The sequence below is a fragment of the Globicephala melas genome, chromosome 2 (assembly GCF_963455315.2).
Source record: "Globicephala melas chromosome 2, mGloMel1.2, whole genome shotgun sequence".
Taxonomy (NCBI): Eukaryota; Metazoa; Chordata; class Mammalia; order Artiodactyla; family Delphinidae; genus Globicephala; species Globicephala melas.
Genome location: NC_083315.2, coordinates 99,361,345 through 99,387,302, shown reverse-complemented (window position 1 = coordinate 99,387,302; position 25,958 = coordinate 99,361,345). Strand labels below are relative to the sequence as shown.

Genomic DNA, 25,958 nt, shown 5'->3' with positions numbered 1-25,958 from the left:
TATTTTTGTGAAGTTAAGGAAAAATTGATTAATTGAGTGTTGGGCCAGGTGGCAACCATAAATCTCTGCTCATAAGCAAGATTTCATGGACCTTTTCTATCATTTACATGACCTGGATACAATTGACTCTCAGTCTCTTTTTCCTGGTTTATTTATTTGTTTATGCAAAAGAAATACATTAGCATTAGCTTGGGTCAGATAGCAATTTTATGACCAGTCCCTTCTTTTTTTTTTTTAATGATACCCTTTTAATTAATTAATTAAAATTTATTTATTTTTGGCTGCATTGGGTCTTCGTTGCTGCGCGCAGGCTTTTCTCTAGTTGCGGCGAGCGGGGGCTACTCTTCATTGCAGTCCCGGCTTCTCATCGCGGTGGCTTCTCTTGTTGCGGAGCACGGGCTTTAGGCGCACGGGCTCAGTAGTTGCGGCTCGCGGGCTCTAAAATGCAGGCTCAGTAGCTGTGGCGCATGGGCTTAGTTGCTCTGCGGCATGTGGGATCTTCCCGGACCAGGGCTCGAACCCGTGTCCCCTGCATTGGCAGGCGGACTCTTTACCACTGCGCCGCCAAGGAAGCCCGACCCATCCATTTTGAAAAGTCCAGATCACATTTGCTGCTCAGAGCTCCCCCCACCCGCCCTGCTGCCTTAGGTTCTCAGAGTAGTTCCCAGAAAAGCGAGAACGGTGAAGGGACAGGCCAACATTCTAGAGATGCTACTAGAGATTTTACTCCTTTATCCTACATATCTGTACATCCAAGCAGGTCCTCAATAACTTTGCTCTAACTTTACCATGTATAACCACAACACTTCTTCCTTTACAGGAGATAACACACTTGTACAGTTACTGGATCCAGAAGTGATATCATGAGGACCCTGTTCTTTGAGTTCACAGTCACTGAATAGTGTTCATTTCTCCTCTTGTCCCATCATGATCCATTTAAATATTTTGCAACTTATAAATCAAATGAATATTTTTATTGTAATTAATATACCCTATATGTTAGTGAGACCTCCCAAACAAGGAGGGGGCAGAAAGAGAAAAAGTTAATAGTATTAATTGAAGGAATAAATAGGAAGAATTCATCAATCTTTAGATATCCCAAGAGTATCTAAGAAAATACAGGTTTGGTCAAGATTCCCTGTTTACCTAATCGCAAGGTTATAAACTACACTGAGTCTTTCCCCATTCATTACCCATTTCAAGTTGTTCTTGCCTTTAGCCAGCATTTCAGTGGATCTGAATTCCTCTGGGGTCTGAACCTTTATTTCTGAGGGGTCCCAACTTTCACCAGTCCAGCCTAGATAACATTATGAGAGTCTCCTGCTAACCTGTCCTCCAGATTCCTCTCATACCCACAGAATCCTCAACAATCCTATTTCCCTCTGATGGGATAAATCATGCTAGCTATTAATCAAAACCCCTGCCCCGCCCCCTTTTCTTTTTTGCCTGTTCTTTTCCTGGTGGGAGGAGCTCAAACTAGCCCAGAGGAAATCTGTTTCCAATTCTGAGAGATGACTCCTGCCCCCGACCCCTGCCCAGTGCATTTGGCAATGAAACATCCCGAGCACCCAGACCACTGGTCCTAGACTCATTTACTCTTAACCCCTCAGTTTCTAGTCCCCTGTACAGGCAGTGAGACAGATAGCATCATTTATTAATCACCAGAATAGAACGTGGACTTTGGAGAGCTCCCCAGCTTACAAAGTGCTGGCTCACAGGGCACTTCCACTGTCTCTGAGAATCCTCGGAGAGGGTCAGTCTAACTCTGCTTAACACGGAAGCCATCACAGTGAGATTTCAACACTCTTGTTGTTTTTTCTTTTAGTGGAGCAAATATTAAGATTCAAAATAGCCTTGGTTTAAAACTAGAAATTATTTTTTAAATTTCTGCCAAGAAAACGGCCTCAAATCCCTTCAGCAAACTAACACCTTTATTAATCTACATCAAATTACCCAACTTTTTCTTTACTGTTTTCTCCTTTCAGTTAATTCACACTATCCTTGATTCCATGGCAAATTATAGAACTATTTTAGAATACGGTTAGCTGGAAGACATTGCTGCAGGAGTGGTAATGGTAATGGTAATATGCCGCTGTATATTACCAGCTTCCCGAGTAATTGTGTTTTCATTTCCTCTCGTTCTCAGTAGACCCATCTTGGGTACATGTCATGTTTTAATTGTGCTGCATTCTCTAATATATCGTTTCCTCTAACCTCCTACCAGGGTGGTCGTGGCTCTCCTTAGGAATTTTCTGCCTTGCTGTCACCGATAGACATGACTGTCATTTCAAATAAGGGAAGAGAAAATAAATTATCTGGTGCATCCCTTCATTAGCAACGAGTCACTGCAGTGCCTCAGGCTAATATTTTAAATGATAAATGGTGAACATTTGTCCAGAAAGTCCACATCTCTGTACGTAAATCATACGTAGGCCCACAGTAAAAAACCTTACACCTGAAATACTTGTCGGTCGGCACACTACAAGTCAGTCTAATCCTCTTCGTTCTTGTGAAGCCATTATTGACAGTCTTGTGCCTGTTTATAATTTCTCAGCAATGCTAGACTCAGAGGTTCCTATTCTATTATTTGTTTGGTGGAATCATTCCAGGGAATAGTTATCATGACCTTGAGTGTATTGATAAGTTCTTCTGGGCTGAAAAATATCTGATGAACTCAATTCTATTCTTAGTATAGATTTAGCTCACGTGATGGATCCATTGCTTTCCTGAAAGATTTGCCTATGAAGTTAATTTCCTTCCAGTAAATTGATGTTTCTACTGACATGCATTTTATTTATTTTTTTCTTGCGGTACGCGGGCCTCTCACCGCCGCGGCCTCTCCCGTTGCGGAGCACAGGCTCCGGACGCGCAGGCCCAGCGGCCATGGCTCACGGGCCCAGCCGCTCCGCGGCACGCGGGATCATCCCGGACCGGGGCACGAACCCGGGTGCCCTGCATTGGCAGGCGGACTCCCAACCACTGCGCCACCAGGGAAGCCCCCTGACGTGCATTTTAAATTGGAGCTGTGTTTTCTGGTAGACAGTAGCCCCAAGACATAGTAAAATCACATTTGAGATTATAGCAGTCCCTTCATGGGGGAGAAAAAAAGGCAATTTTCAGATAGTGATAAAATGTAAAAACAAGTTATTGAATTGAAGATGAGTAGGGTTAATTTTATGTTTGACTAAATGGGTTCAAAGTATAAAGGAGAAGAAACCATGAAAACTTAGCTGAACAAAACATTCTGTAAAGACCCTGTGTCCTCTGATACTTTATGGCAGGAAAACATGAAATTCTTTTTAGTGGCTTAGGTTTTGTTTGCTTTTTTCTCTTTTTTAAAATTTTTTTTTTCCTTTGGAGATATACTTGCTGAAGGGAGAATGAGAAACAACTGAAATATTTCAAAATGAATTAAATAGAATATGAGAACATATTATTGAACTGTTAATTTGAACTTGAAAGTGAACCCTTTGGAGAAATGAAGTTTCTTTTTGCCTTCCACAGGATCTAATTCAGCACCGAATAAAGAGTAATAACTCTAACAGCAAGGGTGTATATAGTGTTTATGGTATTTAGTTTCCCACTTTTTAAACTATAAATTATACTTTGATGGGCATCTTATAATATTTCTTTATAATAGACCTTGAATAACAAAATGATTATTCTTCTAGGATAGAGTCACACAAGTCAATTTTTATTGGTTAAAGGGCAAGAACAGGGCTTCCCTGGTGGCGCAGTGGTTGAGAGTCCGCCTGCCGACGCAGGGGACGCGGGTTCGTGCCCCGGTCCGGGAGGATCCCGCATGCCGCGGAGTGGCTAGGCCCGTGAGCCATGGCCGCTGAGCCTGCGTGTCTGGAGCCTGTGCTCCGCAACGGGAGAGGCCTCAACGGTGAGAGGCCCGCGTACCACAAAAAAAAAAAAAAAAAAAAAAGGGTAAGAACATATTTAACATTTTGGAATAGATGTCAGCAAACTTTTTCTGTGAAGAGCCAAAGAGTAAATATTTTTGACTTTGTAGGCCATAGGGTCTCTGTGGCTTCTTCCTCCTCCCGCTCTGCCTGCCCTTCCCTATTCCTCTCTTGATTCACCTCCACCCCGCCTCTTTCTCCTTTTTCCCCTCCTTCAAAAATGGAAAAAATGCAAAAACCATTCTTAGCTCATGGACTGTACAAAAACAGGCTGTGTGCTGTATCTGGCTGCTGGGCCAGACTTGTCAACCCCTGTTTCAGATATATATTGCCAAATAGCTTTTCAAGGATGTGTACCAACTTACTCTCTCACCAGGAATCTTTGAGAGTATTTATTTCACAGTAGTTTCCTTGTATTGTTTTTTTTTTTTTTTTTTTTTTTTGCGGTACGCGGGCTTGTCACTGCTGTGGCCTCTCCCGTTCCGGAGCACAGGCTCCGGACACGCAGGCTCAGCGACCATGGCTCACGGGCCCAGCCGATCCGCGGCATGTGGGATCTTCCCAGACCGGGGCACGAACCCGCGTCCCTTGCATCGGCAGGCGGACTCTCAACCCCTGCGCCACCAGGGAAGCCCCCCTTGTATTGTTTTAATATTTATATGAGGACATTCATTCTAGATTATTTTTCAAAATGTGCAGTTTTAACATTTATTACTGTTTCTTTGGTCGCGGAAGTTTAATACTCTAGGTCCAGTTCAAAATATTCCACTAAAGACATTCATTTGGTGAGGCACTGAAATCAAATAAATCCATTTCTAATGTGTGAGAACTTAAAATGGTCAGGAAGCACTCTCAGCTTCCTGTCTCACGAACCATGACTAAGTTACCTAGTGGAAGCCTCCCTCCTCTGGACACTAAGATCTCTGAACCCACCAAGCCCAAGGTTGCAAGGATAGGAAGTAAAAATTATGCAAGTGATTAATGAGGTGTAATAGTGTGAGGGGGCCTCTCTCACTTCTACTTTTGGTCCGCAGATCTGTGTATTCTGGGAGAATGAGCACCAAATTTTTCCTTCTAGTTGAAAGCATATACTGTATCTTTGGGGTAATTGCAGAGATTTGTGACACCATCAAAGATTTAAAAGATGCAGGGATGGTGATTCATACCATACTCCCATTTAAATTCTCTTTTGGCTAGTGAGAAAACAGATGGCTTTCAGAGAATGTCTGTATTAGTCTAAGCTTAATTACATGGGGATGCAAATTGCAAGCACTGTTTCAGATATGGTATACTTCCTGAGTATATCAGCACAGCCCCTGAGAGCTGATATGCATTTATTGATACAGAAATGCTTCATTTTCATACCAATCAATTCATCTTCATCTGGAAGGGCCGGCAGTATACTTGTCACTGGCTTACTTTAGGGTATGACAGTTTACCTTTTCTCTGTCATAAAATCGAAAGGCCTATTACATTGCTGCTATTATGCTAACTGGGTATGGGAAGCATCAGAGAGCAAGTACCCCAAATGCCTTAATAATACAAAAGCATGCTAAAAGGTATGAAATAAACCCCATTCCTGATTCCAATTACTCTATCAGTCAGAGTCCTGGCAGAAAATAGATGGTATATTCAAAAGGGTTTAAACTGAAAATAACTTAATGAAGAGATTATGTCCAGACCAATTAAGAAAACCAGTGTGAGTTTGTGAGGTTCCCAGAAAATAGCAGCAGCAAAAAGTCATTACCAGCCCTAGGCCTGAAGGGGGAAAGGGCAGAGACAGAATTACAGGAAGCTGGCAAGAACTGGAGGCATGGAACAGGGCCAGGTGGCAAAGATATGGTTGCTAAAGAAGAAGCCACCTTTAAAAATCTTGATCCAGCAGGTCTGAAGTGACACAACCTCTTTCTCCTTTTGCTGTCCAGTTTCTTGCTTTTTATGTGAGGTGTTCTCCTCAGCTGTCTCATAGTCATTGATTGTACATGCTTAAGGTCTGGAGATCAAAAAGCTTTTTGGAAGCTCTGAGTGCCCATGAAAGGATACTGGATTTGAGCTTCACTCTAGGATGATATGGGATAGCTGTTTATCAAGGAACCTCAAATATTACTATCTCCATGTTCTTTCTCTTAAGCTAGTCATGTTTCTCCTAGAATAATATTCCAGTACCTGCCTAGCGCTAGAAACTAACAGTTTTCTTGGAGCCTAGTGGGGTGAAAAAAGCTAAAACCTTAGCATTTAGCATTTAAGAAGCAGATGGTTACGGAGTTCTCTGTTTTCTATGAGTTAACCATACATCAATTCTGCCTGATATCCCCCAGTCCAGAGAATAAATGTTAAGATGTTGACCAAAGTGGGAGAGGGGCAGTCACTTGTTGGTAAGTAAGGCTATAAATTGCCTTCTGATCACTGCTTTGGCTGCATCCCCAATATTTTCTAATTTCCCTTGTGATTCTTCTTTGACTTACGAAGTTATTTTGAAGTATGGTGTCTAATTTCTAAATATTTGGGATTTTCCAAATAGCTTTCTGTTATTAGTATCTAATTTAATTCCACTGTGGTCAGTGAATATATACTTTGATTCTTTTAAATGTATTGCCTTATTTTATGGCCCAGTATGTGGACTGTTTTGGTAAATTCCATATGTACTTGAAAAGAAAATGTATACTGTAGTTACAGGATGGAGTATCTTATAAATATCAGTTAAGTAAAATCAGAGGCAATGTTGTTTAATTCTTCTATATTCCTGTCAATTTCCTGTCAACCTGTCCTGTTAATTACTAAGAGAGGAGTGTTGAAATCTTCAAATTTAATTGTGAATATATATATATTTCTCAGTTCAGTTCTGATAGTTTTGCTTTATGTATTTTGAAGTTCTGTGGCTAGGTACAAAGAAATTTAGGACTGTAAATATCTTTTTTTGATGAACTGTCTCCTTTATCATTATAAAATTTCTCTCTTTATCCCTGGTAATATATCTTACTTTGAAGTTTATTTTTGTCTGATATTAATATAACTACTCAAGCTTTCTGTGATTAATGTTTGCATGATATAGCTTTTCCCATCCTTCTATTGTTAACCTATTTATAATTTTACATTTAAATGAGTTTCTTATAAATAGCATATAGTTGAGTCTTGCTTTTTTTATCCAGTTTGATAAACTCTGGCATTAAATTGGAGAGTTTAAGTGATTTATATTTAATGTAACTATCAGTGTGGTTGAGTTTTAGTCTACCTTCCATTATTTTGGTTCCCTTTTACATAACTTTTGTCTTCTTTTGGATCAAGTACTTCTAGGATTCCACTTTGTGTCCATGTCCACTGTTGGAGATACCATTTTAAAAAACTGTTTGCTGTAGAGTTCATAATATGTAACTTTAATTTATCACAATCTATTTTAAATATTATTATGCCACTTCATATAAATGTATGACTCTTAAAACAGAATATTTCCATTTCTCTCTCTTGGATATTGTGCTGTTGTCAACATTTTATATCTACATATGTTATAAACCCCAGAATACATTATTTTGCTTCAGTTAATTATATCTTTAAATAACGTCAATAATGAGAAAAACGTCTTGTGTATTTACTCACATGTTTATCAGTTTTGGTGTTTTCCAAATTTTCTTCTGATTTTTTTTTCCCTTTGCCTGAAAAAATGTATTAACACTTCCTGTGGTCTAAGTCAGCCGGAGATAAATTGTCTAGCTTTTAAGTTTCTGAAAAAGCCTTTATTTTTCTTTCATTTTAAAGATATTTTCACTGGATATAAAATTCTAGGTTGACTTTTTAAAAATCTCTTATCATTCAGCACTTTTTACCTTTCTTCACTTTAAAGTTGTCATTTCATTTTCTTAATGCTTGCATATTTTGACAAGAAGTCTGTAATTATTCTTTTCTTTGGTTTTCTAAACGTAATTTTTTTCTTTTTTACAATATTTTTCATCACTGGTTTTTAGCAATTTTACTTATTATGGTTTTCTTTTGTGTTTATCTCCCTTTAGGTTCATAGAGCTTCTTTGATCTAGGGGCCTGTAATTTTTATCAAATTTGGAAAATTTTCAGCCAGTTTTTCTTTCAATATTTTTCTGTCTCTCTTAGACCCCTGCTTCTAATTTTACATATATTAGACTGCTTGACAATGCCCCATAGGCCACTGGGGCCCTATTAATTATTTTCAGTCCAGAAATCACCTCTTAGCTAGAAACCAAGGCAATTTATGAGGCTCACTTCATTTGTTGTACCTCTTTCCAGGATTATAATACTGCATTGTTTGCTATCAAATATCTAAAAATAGTTGTTTCCTATATTTTGTTTAGTTTTCAGTTGTTTATGGCAGGAGGTTAATTCCAGGCTCTGGGTTCAGAACCTAATTCTCCTACTTACAGTTTGACCCTGGGCAAAGTTAATGTCTCTATTTCATTAGTTTTCTCATCTTTAATACTTTACACCTAACTTGCAGGATTATTGTGAAGATTCTTAGTAATGTGTAACATATATAAAGTGTGTGATGCATAGTAAATGTCCCATTTGTAGGATGTTACTTACCCTTAAGAAAATGAATTTGTGGAGAGAGAAAGTGATAATCAGGCCTCAGCTAAGGTTGTTGGGATAAAGTGCCAGGCTCCTCTTCAGTACTAATGCCTGGGGGAAGAAGGGAGATAGAAAAACTCTGTTGCCTATGTTGCCTAAGACACCTTGGCAGAGGGGTTCATTAAAAACACTTGCTGTTTCTAGGATGCCACTACTTAGCTACTCTGCTGAAGAACTCATCACTTCAGTTCCAAATCACTGAGTGGTCAAGATAATCTCCAAACCTTTCTGGTTAGAAGGACAAAGGTCACTGATAGACAACTAGACCAGCCCCATTGGCTCTGTGAAGTCAGTTGTTGGTCAAACAGCTGGGATGGGGCTAAGGCTCGGGTAGGAACTAACTCTGTAATATAGCAATTTCTCTCAGAATTTAATATTAGAAAAACCTTTGTCAGCCCATAGGATCAGTGTTTCTTCCTTCTGATAATAGGGGTGAAATAACTAAATGCTCTTTCATTCTTGCTTTATAAGGACACTCAAAGGCGTATTTTGTTCTTAATCTCTTAAATGTTTACCCTTAACATGGGCATATGTGCCTTCTTTTTTTCTTTGTATCAGTCTTGTTATGTATATTCATTTTTTGGTGAATTTCTTAAGATCATTTCTTTTTGGAAAGAGATTTTTAAAAATTGTTTATTATATATTTTATTATTCAAGGCTTAGTATTTTGTATTGCCTTAGCTATTAATATAATTGGTAATTATGTCATATCTCTTCAAGAGTTGGGTTCCCCATTGGTGAAACTATCCCCATAATAACTGGAACAATGTGACATAAAAAGAAAAAAAGGCTGTTCAAATGTATTTATAATGAATACTATAAGAAATGTTTTCATTCTTGTTCTTCAATATTTTTTGTTAATAAGCAAGTATATTCCTCATGACCAAACATACCAAAATGTGTTGATAACCTAGGCATTTGAAGCACCAATATCAATTTCTTCAGCATTTACTATCTGTGAATGGACAGAGGTTCTTAATGTCTCAGTGAACATTACAGTCTTCCAGATCTGATCCTTTCTTGATCTTTTCTGCACCAAACCTTACTTAGGTGCACCTGCTCCTACCTTGTATCCTTTCTGAGGCAGAGTGACTCAGCAGCATTTGTGCTACTTTAAGTACATGCCTCTGTTTTCAGGTGTTAAAATATCCAGTATAACTATAGCCACAGTTCAGTCTCCTGGCTTGAGTACTATTTGCCTCTCATCTAACATTTGTATTCTTTATAGGAGAAGATCATGGAAAGAGGTTAATGTAATAATCATAAAAATAGATATTGATGTACCTCTTTAAAAAGCGATTTCATTTACAGCTGTGCCTATAAATAGTTTCATTCATGCTGTAGGCTCCTGTGTTTGACCTTCGGGGAAGATGTGTCGTAGGGTGTCTATGAAGTTCCCTGAGGAGCTGCACTTTTTGGAGATGATCAGCCACTTACTGGGAGCTATTGCATTTGATGATGTGAATTCTATTTTTAGGACTTGAACAGATTTGGGATCTGCTGCACTGGAGTGCTGCTGTGAATTCTTATGAGCTTAATTTTTCTTCTCTGTATCTTCTTTGACAAGAAAATAGTCCTTAACATGAGTATGTGATGTGTAATATGCCCTCACTGTAAACAGCTTTCTCTTTTTTTTACATACCCCGTCAATTCATCACACCCACTCCAGGAAAAGTTTTCTGGAGGAAAACAGTTTTGAGCACAGCTAAATATCAGGCATATTCTTATTATGTTCATTTTATTAATGAGGAAATGATTCAGGGAAGTTTAGTAATTCCACGAAGGTCAAAGAATTAGTAAAGGTCACAGTTAGGAATCAATCCCACCTGTCAAATGGTTCACATCTACTTCCTCAGACCTCAATATTCCCATCTGGGAATTGGCAGTAGTGTCCTTCTCTAAATAGCCTGAAAGATTTCCCTGGAACCTGGATTTTAGTTCTGCCTTTGCCACTAGCTGGGTATGTTGGAACTATCGCAATCTTCCTGGATTTCTGTTCCCTCAGCTATAAAATGAGCAGTAGGTGGGGAGATACACAAGATCCTTCTAACTCTAAATTCTATTGTATTTTATTTGAATTTGCCCATAATTTTAGAAATCCAAATAACACTGCATTTGTTTGATGGAATTGAATGCTTTCTTCATAGGCTGTGAAACTGACATGCCTACTCCCTCTGTCTGTCCTATTTCTGGATCTACCCACAGCCCTCCATACCTCTGTACACCTTCCACCTGTCTGTCCTTGCTCATAATTTCTCTCTCTACATACTTCTCACGAGGAGAGTTAGAGGCTGGGATGGATAGATAAGATGTTTTCTCAGTTACAGCTACCTAGCTGGTTTAGTAACATTGTATCATTAAATATCACAAGGAATGAAAATGGGGACAGTGGGATTGCTGAGGGTTGATCTCTAACTGACAGATAGCAGCCATGAGAGTTTACTTTTGCCAAAGCTCTGTCTTCCTAGATATAGACATGAATAATTACACACGAGCACACACCCTCTTTACGAGTACTTAACAATGTCACTTTCCATTAGCTACACATCTAGCTTGCTGTCTCTCTTGCTTGTAAGTACATGTTTGAATAACATAATGGAAGACAACCTGTCTCCCTTTACATATCAGTTCCGATATTCACAGTTGAGAAAACTTCACCTCTTTGGATTTAAGTCAAGTATGATGGATGGCCTTGAGAGCTACAGCATAGGAACAAAAACCCATGAGAGTTTCAGGCTGAGGGTTTTTTTTTTTTTTCCCTCTTCTTCTTTTGGAGGTATAACACTCCATCACTGCTGTCAAGTGAGGGCTCAGTATGATGGGAAAATTAGAGGAGAAAGGCTGAAAGCCACTGTAATTTTGTTCCTTAGGCACTTTTGTCCAAATCTGATTATACAGTATGTTTGCAAACTTCTCTTTGGAAGTTGGGGTTTGTGTGTGTGTGTGTGTGTGTGTGTGTGTGTGTGTGTGTGTGTGTGTGTGTGTGATAATTAAAGCCAGTGCCTGGTAAATAAGGTTATTATTTTTAATGAAATGTAGTTTGTGTGTGGATTGTGGTATGAATGAGGAAATGGGTATGCTGTGAATTTTCACCTGATTTTTTTCAAAACCTAATATAGTGAATAACTGTTTTTAGTACAAATTATAAAATAAAACTGTTGTAGCCTTTAAGTCCTCTCAGGTGAAATGGTTGAAAGTTTTTATAGGTATAGTGTTTCTGGGGGCAGATGATGGAGTGTATAAGGCAGCTATTTCAACAAATAAAACCCAAATCTTGATGGCTCATAGCAAATATTTATTGTTCTCATTCACTGGTCTAAGAGTTGGCAAGGTTCACTTGATCTGATCTGGGCTCAGCTGTGTCTGGCTTCAGGCCGCAGGACTGGGTTTGGGTTTGCTCTGTGTGTCTTAAGTCCAGGCTCTCTAGGACGTGCTTGTCTTGTGGTGATGGTAGAAACACAAGGCACGGTGTAAAAACACACAATAGCTCTTAAGGTGTTGGCTCAGAACTGGCACACTGTCACACTGCCCACATTCAGTTGGCCAAAGCCAGTCCTCACAGGGCCAGATCCAACATCCATGGACCCAATGTCCATGGACACGGGGAAATATATAACATCTGTGCCAGTGGGAGGAGCTACAAAGGCAACTGGAAAAGGCCTTTGGTGCATAATCACAATGTAGGAAGGAAGTGAAGACGTGGGAACGATAAACCAACGTGCCTCAGGTAGGGAGACTTATTCCATTGGGGGAAGATGAGCTATGGAGACTGCCTCCAGTTTTAAATGGCACGTCACCTTTCCTTTCTGTCTGCTTCCATTGTGTTGATAATTGACAGCAAAATCCTAGTCTGATGTTGTAGGTTAGCATCAGGAAGTGCAGCTCATCTGGGAAAAGCACAGACTTTCAAAGTGGTCTCGAGGTAAGTTGCCCTTCCTGTACTGTGACTGTGCTGTATGTTGTATTAACAGATGGTCAGCTGTGGAATTAACCCGTGTATGTATGTGTGGTCCATCAAGCTGTTGAAATGTTTTTGAGAAACAAAATAACTAATAAATATTCAAGAAAAATTAGATTTATAGTATATGCACATGAAAGGGGAAGACATGATTAAGTTGATAAGACTGTTTTAAGCTTTCCATAAAATGTTCAATGAAAATCTAATACCTCAAAATCTATTTGCATCAGAAAATTAAATGACTGTTCTGACAGAATATACTTACCTAACTTCAGGTCATTTTTATCTCTCTTTATTAAATGTATTCAGTTGAAGAGAGCAGTGTGGCCACTACCTATTTTAATAGACATAGACATGTGCTTTATTTTTGACTGTTCAAAAAACTTGAGTTGGTATTGTTAAAACTCTCCATTCAAAGACTTACTATTACTATATATATATATATATATATATATAGTAAGAATACAAAAGAATATATATATTCTTTTTAATATTCTTTTGTATTATGGTTTATCATAGGATATTGAATATAGTTCTCTGTGCTATACAGTAGGACCTTGTTGTGTATCCATTCTATATATAAAGGAGTGGAAAGTTGGGGTTAGCAGATGTAAGCTATTACGTGTAGAATGGATATACAAGGTCCTACTATATAGCACAGAGAACTATATTCACTATCCTATGATAAACCATAATGCAAAAGAATATAAAAAAGAATGTATATATATGTACATATATATACATATTCGCTTTGCTGTACAGCAGAAATTAACACAACATTGTAAATCAACTATACTTCAATTAAAAAATTAATTTAAAAAGACTTACTTTATGAGTTTATGTCCTTTGTAATGGTGAATTTGTCCAGTGCCCTCACCTACTTTGTCAGACTTTTGGGAAGAACAGTTTTGTTACTTATTTCTGCCTTGGTCTTTCCTGTCCTAAAGATCCTTCCCCAAATAACTACGCATCATGGCTTTACCTTGCGTGTTTGCTTCATAGGGATATTGTCTGGTTAAAATTAGGTATTAGAAACTGATTCTTGAAAATTAACACTACTTCTAAACTGAAGTTACTTTTTATCATTTCTGCCTAAACTTCACGTTGTCTTTCCTCTGCATAAAGTGAGCTGGATTGCATCCCACACCTGTTCATGCAGTGGTGAACAGCCACGGCAGGTGTGTGGGTACGTTTGCATGTGTGTCTGTATTTTATCTAAGGACACGAGATCCTTGTAATTGTGGGGCTTCACCACTCTCTTATACCTAAATGATGAACTTCTACTCACCAGACAATGTGCCTTTGATGATCTAGATATCTTACCTTAGGTGTTATACAGCATGTTCTCTGTGATGTATGTAGCATGTTTTATGTTGTTTTATCAATCTGTGTAAACTGTACCCAAAGCCAGCAGCTATTCCGAAATGAAAGTGAAAAGTGGAGGGATTTAAAACGACGGATGTGATTAGTAATTAATACATTTCTGAAGATGAGGTAGCCTGGTGAGAGTACACCATAAATTTTAAAAGGCTTATTTCCTCTTTTCTTGCCAAAGATAATCAGAAATGGTCTAGGAGGGGGGATGAGCTATATAAATGGAAGTTATCTGAACAGAAATATTCTAGGGGGGGGATAAGCTTTATAAATGGAAGTTAAGAGGGGTCCGAGCTTTAATCTCTTCAGTCTCTTAAAGCATGGCCAGCACTGCCCTCCTCTTGGGGTCGCCATGAAGTCACAGTGGAGGAGCTTAGCAGACTCCCTCCTCTCCGAGGTTCTTTAGGCATTAGTCCTTTTCTATGTCTTCTGAGCAGGAGTGGGGGCACTCTGTAGCACATGAGGCGCTAAACAAAAGCCCAGAAGAAAGTCTGTCTGGAGAAGAGTAGTTAGAAAGAGGCGTATGGAAAAATGAGGCCAAGTTCCTGAAAAGACCCTCATTCTAAGACATCTCGCTCAGCTGAAGAAAGAGCCTGGTTATAACCTTCTGGGACCCATGTCTGCAGAGTTGATGCCCAAGGCCCTGGACCTTCATTTTCTCGCTGATCACAGCAAAGTGTTTTGTGGACAGCCTGCCAGAGGGCAACTGTAGAGACACTGTGACCTGCATCACCTTTCAACTTTAAAGTGTGATTAGAAACCAACCCATGGAACAGGCAAACAAAAAGCAAAACCTTGGCTGTTTTCAAATTTTCTTTCTTCTGAAATGCTACTCTAATATAAAGGAGAAGCGTGTTATCCCACAGTCCTTTTGTTAGCGGACTTACTCTCAGCTCAAGTTGCTTTAAGTCAGGTGTTCAACGTGGCGGAAGTCGTTGGCTGGTTTTGGGTCCCTGCCAAAGAGACACTATTACAAGAATTAGGTGTAATAAACACCCTATCATATATCCAACAGTCATCTCTGTTGCAGAAGTGCACTGAGCCTAAACCCTGAACTTCTGCCTGGTTGCTTAATATTTTGCCAAGGTTGCTTACCAGGAATTAGAAAAGGTCTAGGAACCTGAGAGCTCTATGGGACTTTACAAGACCAGTGCTCTAACCCCTGAGCTATGGAGCCAACCGCTCTATGGGACTTTAAAGGTCATCTCGTGGTTTCCAGACTATATTCAAGTGGAACGCTGGTGGCTTGCGACGTGTTTAACGGGTGTCCCTTTAAATGGATTCTGTGGTCATGTAAGTTTGGAAAACACTCTTATACAGAGCTAAGTTTCTTTAGTAAAGGACAGCTCAAGGTCTTTACTATGCTAACATGAATCGTGGCTCTGGGGATACGACATGTAGCTTTTCTCACACTCACTTGACCACGAAGTCCTTTTATTGTAGAACAGGTACCGCCATCTTGAGAATGCCAGGCAGAGGCCATGGAATCTAGTCATTAAGAGCACGCCCTCTAGTGTTTAGCTGCCTGGGTTCAATTCCTGGCTTTACCATTTACTGATCTTATGATCTTGAGCGATTCGCTTCACTCCTTTGGACTTCAGTTTCCCCAACTAAAATGGGGACGCTAATGATACCTACCTATAGAGTTCTTTTTAAAACCGAAGAAAGGGGCTAAGAACAGTACCTGGCACATACTTGACTATTATCATCCTCACATAGTTCAGATGAGGACTAGCCTGATGCCCTCATTCTGGAGATGAGGAAGTGAGTTCCAAGCAGTGTGTTCCAAGTAGTGTACTCATGCAGTGTCGCTCATTCAACACACTGACCAAGTGCCACTATGCATTTGCACGCATCGTGCATGGCAATTCTATCCCCAGAAATGAAGAGGAACTTGGGGCAGTTCCTGCCCTGGAAAAACACACACTAGTGACTTGGCTCAGGTGAGACCTTTCAGTAGTAAAGCCAACAGCCAACTTTACAGTAGTAAAGTCCAAGTCAGGACTCCTGACTTCCGTCCTGCAGCTCATCCTCTGATTCTGTTCTGAAAGAGAACGATCTGTAGAGCCCGACTGGTAAGCGAGAACAGGGAGCATGGAGTACAGCCAGTAGACTTAATTTTTTTAATTGGATATGAGGGCATATATTTGAATTCATTGTTAGTGTGAGCCAGAAAAAGTAATCAAGAGAAACACTTCTGGAGAAAAGCAAACTCTAAAAATATTAACTAGAAAGGGAAGTCATGAGTGCTATGAAGTGGCCCACGTAGGAGTCCCCAGATATGGCTGGTTTGATGTATTGGTCACCACTGTGTCACTAATGGTCTGCTCTGTTTGGTCCAGGCATCCCTTCTGAGGGCTTCCCCCGGGACTGCTTCAGTGAGCAGACAGCAGCTAAAGACCTTCCCAGCAGGGATGGAGGTGCATGGGTCCTGGCCTACAGAGCAGGACCAGCCTGTCCATTTCTGCTCCATGAAGAAAAAGAGAAGCCCAACAGAAGCAAATTGTGCTTGGATCTCCATGTAAGTAGAAATCTTTGTGTTTGCGCTGTGATTCTTTGCCATTGACAGAGGCTCACTTAATATGCATTTAATGTAAAGTGTGTTTGTAGAGCTGCTGAAGCTACGTTTTGTGTGAGTGTCGTCTAAAAATCTATCCGTGGCAGAAAGCAGTTATATATCGGTGAGCTGAAATTTGTGCACTAGAAAGTGACTGTGTTTACAGTTTATCTGAGCATTTACAGAGTACTCTGCTTACATCAGTTTGCTGCCTAAACCTCATGGTGGGAGAACCCATTTGCTGCTCTTAATATCATTTTTCTAAAAATTCGAGAACATGTGTTAGCTGACTGATAGGATCTGGATCCTCCAGTGAAATTCAAATAGGCTGTCTTCCACATTCCTAAACCTTTCTTTCTCTGCAGCTGCTCAAATAACAGGTGAACAATTTGGCAGGAAATCTGTGGGATAGAGGATGACCCATTGGAAAAACAGCCTTCTCTGTCCCATTCATTCATCGATTCATTGACACAGATGCCTTGACTGATCTGTACAAAGCAGTGGGCTGGGTTTTAGCTACTTCCACACCATAGGTGGCCTGATAGGATTGACCAGACTGTCACAATTGTCACCGCCCCTTCCTCACCTCCCCATTTCCCATCAGAGATGGGGGTGAGCATTAGGAATCTAACCGGCACTTTTCTTTTTTTTCTGCTCTATTAACTTTAATGCCTGTTGATAGTCTTGTGTCCCTGATTTCTTTGAATGACTTCCAATTCGTTATTTTCAAGCCTGAAAGTATGTTGGGTTTTTTTTGTTTTTTTTGTTTTGCGGTACGCGGGCCTCTCACTGTTGTGGCTTCTCCAGTTGCGGAGCACAGGCTCCGGACGCGCAGGCTCAGCGGCCATGGCTCACGGGCCCAGCCGCTCCACGGCATGCGGGATCCTCCCGGACCGGGGCACGAACCCATGTTCCCTGCATCGGCAGGCGGACTCTCAACCACTGCGCCACCAGGGAAGCCCTGAAAGTATGTTTTTGATGAGTGTGGCCTGTAAGGTTCATATGGGTAGCAATTTTCTCAAGCAACCAAAAGCAGAAGAACCGTGCACTTTTCATAATCAAAAAACCATAGTCATCGTATGTCATTTTAGAAAAGCATTCGACATCTCAGTTATTGTAAAAGGTTTGGAATGAAGCTGTAAGATGTAAAATCTACAGCGCTTCATGAGATGAAATGGAAATTTGTAGTTTTTGTTTACATGCCTCTCCCGAAAAAGCAACTGTGCATCTTGAGATGTGCTCAAAGTAAGAAGTGTAACAGCGACATCTACTGGCCAGATTAAGTTGTTTGCCGCAGCAGGAGGCCTTGGCGTGTCACCATGCTGAAATGAATTTTGAAAGACCACTTTCTTTTTCTTCTGTATTTTTTAAAAATGCTGGGTTTATGTGGTTTTTTAACACATTGACTAAACTATGTATTTCTGGTTTTCCTTTTCCTCGGTGAATTAAATTATTTCCTAATTTTACTTTATTTCAATTATAGAAATCATATACAATCCTTTTGTAAAATTTGAAATATGTAGTTAAATTGAAAGAAAAGTGATAACTCATAATCTCAGCAACCACAGACAACAACTGTAAAATTTTGATAAATTTTCTTTGTATTTTTCACTGTGTATGATGGATTTTCAGTGAGGAACTTTTTTTCTTTTAACTTATAGGCATAGATTTTATATCCTTATTACTTTCTTTTTTTTTTCTTTACCTATTACTTTTACATTGCTTGTCCATGTTGCTACAAATTCCTCCTGGATATATTTTCAGTGAATGAATAATGTTCCTCTACATTGTATCTCAAAATTTATTTAATCATTCCTCTGTTATTGGATGTTAAAAATTTTTTTTTTTGGCCAAGGGCACGGCATGCAGGATCTTAGTTCCCTGACCAGCTCTCGAACCTGTGCCCCCTGCAGTGGAAGTGCGGAGTCCTAATCACTGGACTGCCAGGGAATTCCCTAAAGTTGTTTTTTATTTTGGGATAGTACTACAATTTGGAAATAAATAGCACTACCAATTTTTCTTATACTCCTCCCCTCCAATATTTAGGATAAACTTTGCTTTATTGTCTATAAATATAAGTATTTTTAGGCTTTTGAAACATATCACATAAACAAGGTCTATTTCCTGAACCAGCCTTTAATGGTGTGTGTGTATGTTTCTACACACATATATATAATTATATATATTATATACAATATATGTATAACAAATATATTTATATATTACATATATTATATATGATGTATAAATAATACGTTTATATATAATTTACATAAATATACAATAACATATATATAAATATTTACATGTTTCTTAGTTTTCCATTAATTATAATTTTTAAAAACTGGGGTAGTTTCTTTAGATTATTTTCTACATCAGTGGTTTTATAGCTTGGTCCTTAAGACTCCTCACCTGCAAGCCCTACCCCCTCTTCAGAAGCTACAATTTGTCTCCTGTGTTCTGAATATTGTTATTCTAAGATGTCTGCTTGGGAGGGTTGTACTGATTTTGCATCCTGTTACTGATCACCACACCAGCTCGCAAGGACTTCTTTCCTCTGGGGGGCTGTGAACGCTAGGCTCAGGGAGACGTGTATTGCTTTATGATACTTTGATCAGCCTTAAATGTTAGAGAGGACTGCTCGTTTTCAGTTTTGAACCTGATTTGCAGGGTCATCATTAAGAAGTTACTTTTCTTTTTTAACATCTTTATTGAAGTATAATTGCTTTACAATGGTGTGTTAGTTTCTGCTGTATAACAAAGTGAATCAGCTATACATATACATATATCCTCATATCTCTTCCCTCTTGCGTCTCCCTCCCACCCTCCCTATCCCACCCCTCTAGGTGGTCACAAAGCATCGAGCTGATCTCCTTGTGCTGTGCAGCTGCTTTCCACTAGCTATCTGTTTTACATTTGGTAGTGTATATATGTCCATGCCACTCTCTCACTTCATCCCAGCTTACCCCTCACCCTCCCCGTGTCCTCAAGTCCATTCTCTACGTCTGCGTCTTTATTCCTGTCCTGCTTGGAACTTTTTTTGTTGTTTTTTGTTTCCATATATATGTGTTAGCATACGGTATTTTTTTCTCTTTCTGACTTACTTCACTCTGTGTGACAGACTCTAGGTCCATCCACCTCACTACAAATAACTCAATTTTGTTTCTTTTTATGGCTGAGTAATATTCCATTGTATATATGTGCCACATCTTCTTTATCGATTCATCTGTCAATGGACACTTAGGTGCTTCCATGTCCTGGCTATTGTAAATAGTGCTACAATGAACATTGTGGTACCTGACTCTTTTTGAATTATGGTTTGCTCATGGTATATACCCAGTAGTGGGATTACTGGGTCATACGGTATTTCTCTTTTTAGTTTTTTAAGGAACCTCCATACTGTTCTCCATAGTGGCTGTATAAATTTACATTCCTACCAACAGTGCAAGAGGGTTCCCTTTTCTCCACACCCTCCCCAGCATTGTTTGTAGATTTTTTGATGATGGCCATTCTGACTGGTGTGAGGTGATACCTCATTGTAGTTTTGATATGCACTTCTCTAATGATTAGTGATGGTGAGCATCTTTTCATGCATTTGTTGGTCATCTGTATGTCTTTTTTGGAGAAATGTCTGTTTAGGTCTTCTGCCCATTTTTGGATTGGGTTATCTGTTTTTTTGATATTGAGCTGAATGAGCTCCTTGTAAGTTTTGGAGATTAATCCTTTGTCAGTTGCTTCATTTGTAAATATTTTCTCCCATTCTGAGGGTTGTCTTTTCATCTTATTTATGTTTTCTGTTGCTGTGCAAAAGCTTTCAATTTTCATTAGGTCCCATTTGTTTATTTTAGTTTTTATTTCCATTTCTCTAGGAGATGGGTCAAAAAGGATCTTGCTGTGATTTATGTCATAGAGTGTTCTGCCTATGCTTTACTCTAAGAGTTTTATAGTGTCTGGCCTTATATTTAGGTCTTTAATCCATTTTGAGTTGATTTTTGTGTATGATGTTAGGGAGTTCTCTAATTTCATTCTTTTACATTTAGCTGTCCAGTTTTCCCAGCACCACTTATTGAAGATGCTGTCCTTTCTCCATTGTATACTCTTGCCTCCTTCATCAAACAGAAGGTGACCATATGTGCATAGGTTTATCTCTGGGCTTTCTATCCTGTTCCATTGATCTATATTTCTGTTTTTGTTCCAGTACCATGCTATCTTGATTACTGTAGCTTTGTAGTATAGTCTGAGGTCAGGGAGCCTGATTCCTCCAGCTCTGTTTTTCTTTCTCAAGGTTGCTTTGGCTATTCGGGGTCTTTACAAAGTGTAAAATTTTTTCTTCTAGTTCTCTGAAAAATGCCATTGGTAGTTTGACAGGGATTGCAGTGAATCTGTAGATTGCTTTGGGTAGTATAGTCATTTTCACAATGTTGATTCTTCCAATCCAAGAACATGGTATATCTCTCCATCTGTTGGTATCATCTTTAATTTCTTTCATCAGTGTCTTATAGTTTTCTGCATACAGGTGTTTTGACTCCTTAGGTAGGTTTATTCCTAGGTATTTTATTCTTTTTGTTTCAATGGTAAATGGGAGTGTTTCCTTAATTTCTCTTTCAGATTTTTCATCATTAGTGTATAGGAATGCAAGAAATTTCTGTGCATTAATTTTGTATCTGGCTGCTTTATGAAATTCATTGATTAGCTCTAATAGTTTTCTGGTAGCACGTTTAGGATTCTTTATGTATAGTGTCATGTCATCTGCAAACAGTGACAGTTTTACTTCTTTTCCGATTAGATTCCTTTTATTTCTTTTTCTTCTCTGATTGCTGTGGCTAAAACTTCCAAAACTATGTTGAATAATAGTGGTGAGTGTGGGCAACCTTGTCTTGTTCCTGATATTAGTGGAAATGCTTTCAATTTTTCACCATAGAGAATGATGATGGCTGTGGGTTTGTCATATATGGCCTTTATTAAATTGAGGTAAGTTCCCTGTGTGCCTACTTTCTGGAGAGTTTTTATCACAAATGGGTGTTGAATTTTGTCAAAAGCTTTTTCTGCATCTATTAGATGATCATATGGTTTTTCTCCTTCAGTTTGTTAATATGGTGTATCACATTGATTGATCTACGTATATTGAAGAATACTTGCATTCCTGGGGTAAACCCCACTTTATTATGTTGTATGATCCATTTAATGTGCTGTTGGATTCTGTTTGCTAGTATTTTGTTGAGGATTTTTGCATCTACGTTCATCAGTGATATTGGCCTGTAGTTTTCTCTTTTTTTGTGACATCTTTGTCTGCTTTTGGTATCAGGGTGATGGTGGCCTCACAGAATGAGTTTGGGAGTGTTCCTCCCTCTGCTATAATTTGGAAGAGTCTGAGAAGTATAGGTGTTAGCTCTTCTGTAAATGTTTGATAGAATTCGCCTGTGAAGCCATCTGGTCCTGGGCTTTTGTTTGTTGCAAGATTTTTAATCACAGTTTCAATTTCAGTGCTTGTGATTGGTCTGTTTATATTTCCTATTTCTTCCTGGTTCAGTCTCAGGAGGTTGTGCTTTTCTAAGAATTTGTCCATTTCTTCCAGGTTGTCCATTTTTTTGGCATATGGTTGCTTGTAGTAATCTCTCATGATCCTTTGTATTTCTGCACTATCAGTTGTTACTTCTTTTTCATTTCTGATTCTTTTGATTTGAGTCATATCCCTTTTTTTCTTGATGAGTCTGGCTAATGGTTTATCATTTTGTTTATCTTCTCAAAGAACCAGCTTTTAGTTTTATTGATCTTTGCTATTGTTTCCTTTATTTCTTTCTCTTTTATTTCTGATCTGATCTTTATGATTTCTTTCCTTCTGCTAACTTTGGGGTTTTCTTTGTTCTTTCTCTAATTGCTTTAGGTGTAAGGTTAGGTTGTTTATTTGAGATGTTTCTTGTTTCTTGAGGTAGGATTATATTGCTATAAACTTCCCTCTTAGAGCTGCTATTGCTACATCGCATAGGTCTTGGGTCATCGTGTTTTCATTGTCATTTGTTTCTAGGTATTTTTTGATTCCCTGTTTGATTTCTTCAGTGATCTCTTGGTTATTAAGTAGTGTATTGTTTAGCCTCCACCTGTTTGTATTTTTTACAGTTATGTTCCTGTAATTGATATCTAGTCTCATAGCATTGTGGTCGGAAAAGATACTTAATACGATTTCAATTTTCTTAAATTTACCAAGGGTTGATTTGTGACCCAAGATATGATCATTCCTGGAGAATGTTCCTCATAGAGCACTTGAGAAGAAAGTGTATTCTGTTGTTTTTGGATGGAATGTCCTATAAATATCAATTAAGTCCATCTTGTCTAATGTGTCATTTAAAGCATGTGTTTCCTTATTTATTTTCATTCTGGATGCTCTGTCCATTGATGAAAGTGGGGTGTTTAAGTCCCCTACTATGATTGTGTAACTGTCAATTTCCCCTTTTATGGCTGTTACATAGCATTTGCCTTATGTATTGAGGTGCTCCTATGTTGGGAGCACATATATTTATAATTGTTATATCTTCTTCTTGGATTGATCCCTTGATCATTATATAGTGTCCTTCTTTGTCTCTTATAATAGTCTTTATTTTAATGTCTATTTTGTCTTATATGAGAATTGCGACTCCAGCTTTCTTTCGATTTCCATTTGCATGGAATACCTTTTTCCTCACTTTCAGTCTGTATGTGTCCCTAGGTCTGAAGTGGGTCTCTTGTAGACAGCATATATATGGGTCTTGTTTTTGTATCCATTCAGCCAGTCTATGTCTTTTGGTTGGAGCATTTAATCCATTCACATTTAAGGTAATTATCAATATGTATGTTCCTATTACCATTTTCTTAATTGTTTTGCATTTGTTTTTGTAGGTCTTTTCCTTCTCTTTTGTTTCCTGCCTAGAGAAGTTCCTTTAGCATTTGTTGTAAAGCTGGTTTGGTGGTGCTGAATTCTCCTAACTTTTGCTTGTCTGCAAAGGTTTTAATTTCTCCATCGAATCTGAATGAGATCCTTGCTGGGTAGAGTAATCTTGGTTGTAGGTTTTTCCCTTTCATGACTTTAAATATGTCCTGCCACTCCGTTCTGGCTTGTAGAGTTTGTGCTGAAAGATCAGGTGTTAACCTTAAGGGGATTCCCTTATGTGTTATTTGTTGCTTTTCCCTTGCTGTTTTTAATATTTTTTCGTTGTATTTAATTTTTGATAGTTTGATTAATATATGTCTTGGTGTATTTCTCCTTGGATTTATCCTTTATGGGACTCTCTGTGCTTCCTGGACTTGATTATTTCCTTTCCCATGTTAGGGAAATTTTCAACTATAATCTCTTCAAATATTTTCTCAGACCCTTTCTTTTTCTCTTCTTCTTCTGGGACCCCTATAATTCGCATGTTGGTGTGTTTAATGTTGTCCCAGAGGTCTCTGAGACTGTCCCCAATTCTTTTCATTCTTTTTTTCTTTATTCTGCTCTGTGGTAGTTATTTCCACTATTTTATCTTCCAGGTCACTTATCCGTTCTTCTGCCTCAGTTAATCTGCTATTGATTCCTTCTAGAGAATTTTTAATTTCATTTATTGTGTTGTTCATCATTGTTTGTTTACTCTTTAGTTCTTCTGTGTCCTTGTTAAACATTTCTTGTATTTTCTCCATTCTATTTCCAAGCTTTTAGATCATCTTTACTATCATTACTCTGAACTCTTTTTCAGGTAGACTGCCTATTTCCTCTTCATTTGTTTGGTCTGGTGGGTTTTTTACCTTGCTCCTTCATCTGCTGCATATTTCTCTGTCTTCCTATTTTTGCTTAACTTACTGTGTTTGGGGTCTCCTTTTCGCAGGCTTCAGGTTCGTAGTTTCTGCTGTTTCTGGTGTCTGCCCTCAGTGGGTAAGGTTGGTTCAGTGGGTTGTGTAGGCTTCCTGGTAGAGGGGACTGGTGCCTGTGTTCTGGTGCGTAGGGCTGGATCTTGTCTTTCTGGTGGGCAGGGCTCTGTCTGATGGTGTGTTTTGGGCTGTCTGTGAACTTGTATGATTTTAGGCAGCCTCTCTGCTAATGGGTGGGGTTGTGTTCCTGTCTTGCTAGTTGTTTGGCATGGGGTGTCCAGCACTGGAGCTTGCTGGTCGTTGAGTGGAGCTGGATCTTAGTGCTGAGTTGGAGATCTCTGGGAGAGCTCTTGCTGATTGATATTATATGGGGCCAGGAGGTCTCTGGTGGTCCAATGTCCTGGACTCGGCTCTCCCACCTCAGAGGCTCAGGCCTGACACCAGCCTGGAGCACCAAGACCCTGTCAGCCACACGGCTCAGAAGAAGAGGGAGAAAAAAAGAAAGAAAATAATGAATAAAAATAAATAAATAGATAAATTAATTAAATAATTAAAAATTATTAAATTAAAAAAATAAGTAATAAAAAAGAACAACCAAACCAATAAACAAATCCACCAATGATAACAATCGCTAAAAACTATAGTAAGATAAACATAAAAATCAGAAACAAGTCAGCCACAGACAGCAAATCCCAAGTCTACAGTTGCTCCCAAAGTCCACCTTCTCAATTTGGGATGATTCGTTGTCTATTCAGGTATTCCACAGATGCAGGGTACCTCAAGTTGATTGTGGGGATTTAATCCACTGCTTCTGAGGCTGCACAGAGAAATTTCACTTTTTCTTTGTTTGCACAGTTCCCAGGGTTCAGCTTTGGATGTGGCCCCACCTCTGCGTGTAGGTTGCCCTCAGGTTTCTGTTCCCACCCAGACAGGATGGGTTTAAAGCAGCAGCTGATTAGGGGGCTCTGGCTCACTCAGGCCTGGGGGAGGGAGGGGTAGGGTAGTTATAATTGGAATGTGGGGCGAGTCTGTGGCGGCAGAGGCCAACATGATTTTGCAACTGCCTGAGGTGCACCAAGCGTTCTCCCGGGGAAGTTTTCACTGGATCACGGGACCCTGGCAGTGGCGGGTTGCACAGGCTCCTGGGGGTGTGTGGATAGTGACCTGCACTTGCACAAAGTTTTCTTGGTGGCTGCAGCAGCGTTAGCGTTTCATGCCCATTTCTGGTGTCCGAGCTGATAGCCGCAGCTCACGCCTGTCTCTGAAGCTCATTTAGGCAGTGCTCTGAATCCTCTCTCCTTGCGCACCCTGAAACTATGGTCTCTTGCCTCTTGGGCACGTCCAGACATTTTCCCGGACTCCCTCCCGGCTAGCTGTGGGGCAATAGCCCCTTCAGGCTGTGTTCATGCAGCCAACCCCAGTCCTCTCCCTGGGATCTGACCTCCGAAGCCTGAGCCTCAGCTCCCAGCCCCCACCTGCCCCGGCGGGTGAGCAGACAAGCCTCTTGGGCTGGTGAGTGCTGGTCGGCACCGATACTCTGTGCAGGAATCTCTCCGCTTTCCCCTCCGAACCCCTGTTGCTGCGCTCTCCTGCACGGCTCCGAAGCTTTCCCCCTCCGCCACCTGCAGTCTCTGCCAGTGAAGGGGCTTCCTAGTGTGTGGAAACCTTTCCTCCTTCACAGCTCCCTCCCACTGGTGCAGGTCCCGTCCCTATTCTTTTGTCTCTGTTTATTCTTTTTTCTTTTGCCCTACCC

The 25,958-nt window shown here is 39.6% G+C and overlaps 1 protein-coding gene across 1 annotated transcript in view; it reads left to right on the top strand.

The window, feature by feature from the left end:
* FMN1 (formin 1) overlaps positions 1 to 25,958 on the top strand; it is a 405,529-nt gene that overhangs the window by 61,946 nt on the left and 317,625 nt on the right. The window contains exon 2 of the mRNA XM_060294520.1: positions 16,176 to 16,354. Coding sequence (XP_060150503.1) covers positions 16,176 to 16,354 — 179 coding nt within the window. The remainder of the gene's footprint in view (positions 1 to 16,175; positions 16,355 to 25,958) is intronic.